The sequence below is a fragment of the Microtus ochrogaster genome, chromosome 8 (assembly GCF_000317375.1).
Source record: "Microtus ochrogaster isolate Prairie Vole_2 chromosome 8, MicOch1.0, whole genome shotgun sequence".
NCBI classification, from domain to species: domain Eukaryota; kingdom Metazoa; phylum Chordata; class Mammalia; order Rodentia; family Cricetidae; genus Microtus; species Microtus ochrogaster.
Window position 1 is genome coordinate 11331607 of NC_022015.1, and position 8829 is coordinate 11340435.

Genomic DNA, 8829 nt, shown 5'->3' on the forward strand with positions numbered 1-8829 from the left:
AAACAGACAACCCCATAGGTGGTAGCAATAGTATCAAGCATGCATTTTCACAGAGTCAAGACAGAGATTTATAAGCCATGAGTATATATAGTAATTATTGATAGAGATGGATGGAAAAACATGAACCAGAAAAATAAAGTCCATGGGATTGAGTCTTGATGTGACAGATACCTGCAAAGGCAGAGAAGCAGGGAAGGCAGTGGGGGTCCAGGAAACAGATTTCTCACAAGTCAACTAGTCCAGGAACACATAGTTCACAGGTAATGGAGCCAGAGCCTGTCCCCAAATGTCATCACTTAGTGTGAAGTGAAAGGCCCTCATGATCGTATAGGATAAAGACCTACCTTTTTAAACACCAGGACGCTGTCAAGGATCACATGGAAACGCCCAATGGCATTTTTGATTTCTATCATTCCAAATGTCAGCTCTGGGAAGTCCTTGATCATATCATAAAACAATTCTGCCACTTCTTCCTCTAAATCCTGTTTGGAAGAGCATGGTATGTATTTCTCTGGAGGAGGTAACAGTGCCTGCCTGTCTTGAGGGGAAGGTGGAAATGATAGTCTCTCTGTGCCTTTGTTTTTCTAAATTCTGGATTTTTGCTGGGTGGTCTAAATCCTCCTTCATGGATGTTTCCCACCTAGAATGTTCCTCTAGCTAGGACTGAACCCCACAAGGCAAATCCTCAGAGATCAATGGCGTAAACTAGGCATTTTCACTTTTTCCTATTATGAAAACAAAGGCTGCTCTAACCCATGAATTGGGAATATTTCTAAAATTAATTCCTGAATCACTTTCAGAAGTCACCGATTTGATCGCACGCAAACCAAATGTGAACTGGTGGTGAGATGCAGGGGCACTTTTGGCCTTTGAGACTCAACATTCAGCATGGAAGAATATTTGGGCCAAAAACACTCTTGAGGGAGCAGAAAGGAAAGAACCATGTGCTCTCTTCACATATTAATATGATAGCAAAGACTGACATTATTGAGAGAGGAGGCTTTGTCTACCTAAAGTAAATCAGTTATAGCACATGAAAAACTCATTTTCTACAAGCAAACATACTTGGTAACATTTATAACTATAAAGAATGAAATCAATAGGAAGTGATCATAAGTCATTTCATAATCACATTTAAATTATTTATGAGCTAGCCCAAGTATCTCCCCATACTTGATCTGGATGAAGACTGACCCTTCGGTGGGTGCATGCTACAATGTTGATTGTTTAGTTTCTATGGAGGCTTGGAAAGAATTTATGGATAAGAAACTGGCTTAAGCAGACACAAACACCTTTTAGAATCATAGTTGAAATAGTTCTCAAAGCAGAAAACAAAGATGGCCTCTTATCCTCTGGTATTCTAAATAGATACCCCAAAGATCAGTTATAGCATTGAGACCAATTAAATATTGATGACAGTCTCTTATCTTTCCATCTTCTAACCAACTGTTAACATTTCAACTTCCATGTTTTCTTTCTTTGAAACCAGGAGCTCCCCCAGGACACCAACTCAGTGAATAAGAAACTTGAGCAAGGATCTACACAAGTCAGGAAACCTCCTCACCCCAAACCCTCCACGCATAGCGCTCACCAGATGAAAGTCACCTCCCACCTCTTCACCCCAGTACCTGGAAGAAGCCTACGATGACCAAGGGCCTGGATTTCACAAAATCTGCCACTTCCTCGCTGTTGTTGAACAAACGGGCTCTGTGGAGAACTTGTCTTCTCAACCAAACCACCAAAGCTGTAGATTCAACCACATCTGAAGAGAGATGTTTAAAGGAATTCCATCAGAACCTTCCTGAATTCAATGAGCAGAAGTATCTTGTCTTGAATCCCACGCTTGGCAGTATCTCCATTTTCTTTTCCTCCCAAACTCCGAGACAAGACTGTATTAAGGACTGTTTTAAGAGCAGCTAAATGTCACCAAGCTCTTGCCATGGCTGCACCCCTGTACTGAATATTGTGTTTATATTTGCCCTTAACAGCAACTCTAATGAATATGCTCACTCCTTCCCTTTGTCCAGACAAGGAAACAAGGTTCAGCTTGCCTATGGCCGGTTCACTAGCCCACCTGGGAATCTAACCTTAGAGGAAGCATTCCCAACCTTCTCTAAGATGATAGGAAAAGAACTGGTTTTCTTAACATGGAAGTCAAAAGGTCACCTATTTCTGTAACTCTGGGGTTCTTCCGGTACTTAATGTGGGCCTTCCCACATCAGTTAACACAATGAAGATGATCCCCCACAGGTGCTCCCAGAGACCCATCTGCCCTGTGATTCTAGACTGCTCCAGATGGCAGCATGAACCATCCCAACTCCTAAGACAGTGGTTCTCGACCTTCCTGATACAGTGACCCGTTAGTACAGTTCCTCATTCTATGATGACCCCAACCATAAACTTATTTTCGTTGCTACTTTGTAACTTTAATTCTGCTAATGTTAAGAATCAGAGTGTAAAAATCTGATATCCGACCCCCAAAGGGGTCCTGAGCCACAAGTTGAGAATCACTATCCTAAGCGCATTAAATCTGTAGGGTAAAAATTGTACCTACAGGCCAATGTACGTGCGATGACTTTTCACAACACAGACATGTGCATGTAACTGCTACCCAGATGAAGAAGTGGGGTGTGGCCCTTCAAACTCTTAGTATGTAGAAGAAGGCAATCACAGAAGTAAACGGGAATGATGTGTGCGCCGCTGAAGCCTCACACCCACTCCTAGGGGTAACCATGTTCCTAGCCTCTAACAGTATGCACCGTTCACCTGTCCTAACTCCCTACAGCTGGGACCCTAGGGTACATTTACCTGGAGCACAGGGACTGACTTCTGTCAGTCTTGTGGGCCAGGAGCAGCGTTTCTGGGCACAGAGGATGTCATGTTCAGCTTTGGTAGATGCGTTTACAATTGAAGCAAGAGGTGATGTTGCATGCCTCTAACCGTAACCCTCAGGATGGAAGCAGGAGGAGGCTGAAGCCCAGGCCAGTCTGGACTATACAGTGAACCCCATCTCAAACAAGACAAAACAAAGCACAAAAAAGAGAAAGAATCCAGAGAGCCTCCAAGTGAGCTTAACCCCAGGTCATCAGACTCATGGCTGCAGCCTCAACTTTCCCCTGCCCCAGCCATTTCCTCGTCCACCTCTTCCCTGCCCCCAGTCATTACCTGCCTTACCACCCTCCTCCGCCCCCTCTGCCCTGCCATTATCTATGACTGCTTCTGTTCTTCCGTAGGTCTATCACATTCTGAAACCACTGTTATGATTAGGAGTAAACTTGTTCATTGTGAGTTACCAGGCACATACTTGGTGCTCAAGAAATCTTTTTAGGATGAGGGATTGAAGGCAGTGGACCACCAGGAAAGCCAACTTGAGAGAAGTTACTCCCAGGCCTCCTCTTCTAGGGTACATGGCCTCTGATTGCCCCTCTGGACCCTGTGGAGCTTAGGTAGTTTTGAACTTGACTAAGATCTTATTCCCAAGCACCTACAGCTTGGGCACTGCCCTTGCCAGCAGGCACTGCACCTCCCCTGGCTCTTGACTCTGTGCCAGAGGACACGGTGACAACTCAGGTGTGAATACTGTGTCAATGATTGACCGGGCCAGAGTTTGGCTGCATGTTTCCAGACGCAAGCTGTGGCTGCATCACTAATAGGAGCCCCAGAGGCCATCTGAGTCTCCTTCCTCCAGGGCGGGAGACACGGCCAAGTCTGCCACCATCAATCCACGGACATTGGAGGACAGGACTGGGCTGTGACCCAGCAAGGACTAAGTTCCACCTGTGCCCTGAGCAGGGCTTCATCACAGTCACATTGCAGGGGGCATGCCGAGCAGCGTGTCCTCTTAGAACTCCAAAGAGCCCTGCCAAGCAGGCCTTGTTCGTTCTGTCTAGAGTAAACAAATGCAAGCCAAGGTCTACAGCTCTGCTCGAGTACTCAGAACCAGAGTGCTTCCTAATCCTGGAGACCAGAGTCCCAGACTCATCCTGGCACCCCATTTCCTCTTTCTGGGCTTGGGAAGTAACGTTGAAGAAGAGGGAGATGAGTGAGCTCAGAAGTATATGTGTCCTCTTGTGCCTGCCTTCCTGCAGCGCACTCTGGTAATTGCATCCTGTTCAAACTTAGCAACTAAGAACATAACTGTTCCAAGTGCTGGACTAGGCTTAAGCAAAGAATAGTTAATAATAAACACTTCTACTTATTTCATATACACCACAATGTAGATCAGAGCTCAACAAACTATGGACCAAATCTGCCCCCACTGTTTGCTTTTATAAATAAAACTTTATTGGAATACAGTCATATCTGTTCACATAGTGCATAGCACAGTGGGTAGCTGTGATAGGTTTTTCTTCCTCCTAATTCTAAAATTCCCTTTCCAGGAAAATCTTCCCTGACTTTACTGCTCCCTACCTGGAGTATTGTCTTTGTTTTTTTTGTTGTTGTTGTTTGTTTGTTTGTTTTTTTGGTTTTTCGAGACAGGGTTTCTCTGTAGCTTTGGTGCCTGTCCTGGAACTAGCTCTTGTAGACCAGGCTGGCCTCGAACTCACAGAGATCCACCTGCCTCTGCCTCCCGAGTGCTGGGATTAAAGGCGTGCGCCACCACAGCCCGGCGTCTTTGTTTTTTTTTTAAAGTTCAATATTTCAGTTTATTTATGTGTGAGGATATACAGGTACCAGGGAGCATGCATGAAGGTCAGAGGACAGTTTGTTGGAGTCCAGTGTGTGGATTCTGGGGATAAAGCTCAGGTCACCAAGTTTGGCAGCAAGCACCTTTACCGGCTGAGCCATTTTGCCAGCCCCAGCTAGGGTGCTGCTAGGGTGCTGCGTAGAAGTTGTTCCACTTTCCTCTGCCCCATCTGTAACATAATCACCATGCCGGGCTGATGTGAGGCATAAGCAGCACCTGGAAGCCAGTGCCTGCTTGCAGGGGTCTGTCAGGTCCTGTGCCTTACACACATTACTTTATTTTCTCACAGTCAGGGGCGCTAGAGTTTTCCAGTTCCCTGTTTTCAGATGGGGAAACTGAGGCTGCACAAGAGGGATGGATGCTTCTGAGGTAGGAAGTGGGGGTTTGAATGCAGAGACCGGAACCCCAAGGACAGACCAGCCCCTGCCCTTGCGGTGCCCGGAGAAGACAATAAACAGCAGATAGCGTTCTGTGAGTATTGATCGCGATGCACAGATACAGTGCGAACACAACAGAGGAAGCAGGCGGCATGCTCTAAGCAGTCAGGCAGACTCCCTTGGAGAGGGGATGGGAAGCCCCCTGCAGGGCAGAGAAGGTCACAGCCACTAGCTGCCCCCAAGACTGGGACGTCCTGGAGTATCTTCTCTGCCAACCTCACATAGGGTGTAAGAAGCTGCCACAAAATCATCTTGTCGACTCTTGATAGAATCGGATCTCAACTGTCCTTCAAGGAAGGGCGAGCCAGTACCCCGAGCCACGCCATAAGCAATGTTGTCTTGTGCAAAGTAACCTGCTTCTTCACAGTCCTAAAGCCAGCACATGGTCCAGGGCCCCTTGCTTGGGTTAGATAGGTCCCTGTAGTTGAAGATCACTCCTCAGAATTCCCAGCAATCAGATCCCCATCTCTCTTTCGCCAGGTCTCCCCAGTGGCTCGCGCACGCTACCCTCCATTTGGACTGTTGGGCATTGAAGCCACCGCCTGCTCTGTGCTGTGAAGTTCTCCCTGGGAAGCGCTTGCCCAGTGTCTCTCCCACGCCCTCTTGTGAGTATCCAGTGCAATGTACTTTCATTTCTTGCTCAGGGAGTCTAACACTTTAGCTCCTGCAACAACAGTCCATCGGGTTTGTTCGAAGCTAAAACTCCTACCTGCTCTCTGACTCCTGGGAGTGGATCCTTTGTTGGCTCATCTAGTTCCTGGGCTTTTTGTGTGCTCATGTGCTCACTGCTTAGAAGACAGCTTCAGAAATGCCAGAGCCTGGGAAAAGCAGTGCCTGTTTTCTGACTCCGCCATTCCACACATACACCATGGCACCATTCTATGGGCATGATAGAGGATGGGCTGGCTTCTTGTTACATTTATTTATGAAGTAACTATCAAGGGTGCACGCCACAGCTTGCCTGTGCAGACCAGAGAACAACTCTCAGGGTGCACGCCACAGCTTGCCTGTGCAGACCAGAGAACAACTCTCAGGCATAGGTTGTCTGTCCCCTTCCACCTGGGTCAGAAGGATCAAATCAAGTTCAGTATTGGCGGCAAATGCCTTCACCCACTGAGCCATCTCAGCTTTCCTCCTTCCCCCGCTGGGCTCCTTTGGGTTTCACCAGTTTTGTAACATGCAGCAGTGAGCCCATCCATCCATCTGTCCATCCATATCCATCTGTTCCATGTCTGCTTACACTTGAAAACTAGAATCAGCCATGTCACGCACTAAGGTACGTAATTCTACAGACAGCTTCAATATCATGGTAATAGATGCCCCACCTCGACCTTTTGCTCCATCACCCCCAAGCCTTCTTGCTTGTTTCTGTGCATGTATGTGTATGTATGTGCACGCATGTGCATGTAGAGCCCCAGAGATCAATCATAGGGTGTTATGCAGGCACCATCTTCTTTTCTTTGCCAAATGGGGCCTCTCACTGGCCTAGAACTTCCCAAATAAGCTAACCTAGCTGGGTTGCTAACCTCGGTCACCTGCCCGTTTCCACTTCCCCAGTTCTAGGGTTGCAAGAAGGCACCACCAAGCCTGGCATTTTCCCCAGGAGTTCTGGGGGACCAAAAGAGGTCCTTTGCAAGCACTTTGCTCTCCAAGTTATGTCCCCAGCCCCTTGCAACCTCTCGTTTAGCCCAGTATTGCTTCCCTGTCAAAACGCTCTACAGCAGAAGAGTGGAGATAGAAAGAACCTCATGTGCCTCCTTAGCTGAGAAGTGGTGGTAGAAGCAGCCGAATGATGGCCAAGTCCCATTTTCCTCTAGACACAGAGCTGAGCTATGTTTCTTAGTCCTCTTGCATTTGTGTAGGGTCCTGGATCCGAATTCCAGCCAGAAGATGGCAAACAGGAGTGATTTTGCACTCTCCGGCATGCATGCTACCTGTGGTGAGCTCCTGCATCTGGGTACTGGGGAAAGAGCAGGTGGCTCCAGGGCCAAGCAAGATGGAGCCACAGCTGGAAGGAGCCTGGGTCACTGTGAGGCCATGGGGATCGGAGCCTCCCACATCCAGCCTTGAACTGCCAAGCAGGCTTTTCCCACGAGCATGAAATCAACCTACATCCCGACCACCATTACCTTTGCAGCTGGTGGGGCTGGACCTGTTGCCCTCAACAAACAGCTTCAACTCCGGGGCCTGCTTGATGTCAAACTCCTCCTTAAGCTCCAGCTGCACAGTGATGTCCACCTTGCCAAAGCCCAAGCCGTTCTTGCCCTTGCCGAAGATCTCCGCGGCTCTGCCTAGCTCCTCGGCCAGCTTCCTGGACTGTTTCAAGGATGGATCGTCTGAAAGAGTCAGTGTGAAGAGAGACTACAGAACCCCTCTTCCTTCTACCTTTCTGGTCTTTGTCCTGGGAGCCCCCGGATTTCCCCGTGTTCACAGCTGAAGAGTGGGTTTCAGAAATTTGACAGGAGATGAGACAAAGGGGTAGTAAAATTCAAGAATTTGGGAGATTATCAGGATCAAATGGAATTAATTCAGCAGTCAGTTACAGGGGATTACAGGCACCGAGTCTATTGGTTATGATTATTATTTTATAGATGACAGATTTGAGGCACAACAAAACCACATACTTGCTCAAGGCCCTGATAACAAGATATACTCAAGCTGCTTGAAAAACTTTTGTATTTTTTTAACTTTCACTAGGCATATAAAAACACTTAGATCTATACCTGGAACATAATAAGGACAGAATGCATTTTAATTGCTATTGTTATTAATGGTATATAAATTTCTTTGGTTAGCAATTAAGGCTGAGCGATGTGACTCACTTGCGCCATCTGGTGGAATATTTTGGAACTCATCAGTTACTGCACCCCTCGTGCTGTGGCTGGGAAAGGTGAGGTGTGAGAAGCAGGTGGGTAGGGTACGCTGGAGGCTCACTCCCCTCTCTGAGTTCACCACCCTGAGAAGCGGTAGCTAAAAAGAACCCAGTACTCTGTTAAAGGGTGTGCTATTCTGGGATTCTTAGTTGTTCACACAGCTGGGTATGGAGGTGAAGTAGGTAGGGTCTTTTTTACTGAAAACAGCCTCAGAGAACAGAGCTTGGCCAGAGGGATGGGTTATACTCGCTGGAGTGGGAAGAGATGAAATGGCAACTTCTGATGACATTGCTATGCTGAAGGTCCTTGTAGCCACATGTCTGAGACCAGTAGGCTGTCAGGACTGGGGGAGACAGATTCGCTTTCAAGCCAGAACCTTGCCTATCTGGAGCACTTGAAGAGAGTGCAGGTCACCTCCTGACTGTGGGTAAGGCCACATCTGACAGATACATGTTTTGTAAAGCACAGCCAGGGAAGTTGGGCCCAGGACAGCTGGCACTGGCTCAGGAGCCAGTCACTGGCTCAGCAATGGAAGCTGGCTGGGAGTGATCATCCAGGAAAGAATTTCTGCCTGCCTCACAGGTCGATGCTTCTCCCGTCTGCTCCATCACCACCCTCAGCACAGCCCTCCACCAGTGCAGCAGCTCTGGACTCTTCACTGCTCACTTTGCTCTGTGGCTTCTCCATGCTTCCCTGTGGATTTGGCCATACCGGGTCCACGGTTGCTGAGTTTATGAGTGCATAGTTCAGACAAGAGAAGCATTGAAATGGTTGTCAGTGGTGGGGCATGTGGAGACTCCATACACATCCCAGAGCTCTGGGGGGGTCTGAC

The 8829-nt window shown here is 47.8% G+C and overlaps 1 protein-coding gene across 1 annotated transcript in view; it reads right to left on the reverse strand.

Annotated features, from left to right (window-relative positions):
* Pdilt (protein disulfide isomerase like, testis expressed) overlaps nucleotides 1-8829 on the reverse strand; it is a 26120-nt gene that overhangs the window by 14244 nt on the left and 3047 nt on the right. Inside the window, exons 2-4 of the mRNA XM_013347671.1 lie at nucleotides 7254-7460; nucleotides 1629-1762; nucleotides 345-482 (exon numbers count right to left, since the gene is read on the reverse strand). Of these exons, the coding sequence (XP_013203125.1) occupies nucleotides 345-482; nucleotides 1629-1762; nucleotides 7254-7460 (479 nt within the window). The remainder of the gene's footprint in view (nucleotides 1-344; nucleotides 483-1628; nucleotides 1763-7253; nucleotides 7461-8829) is intronic.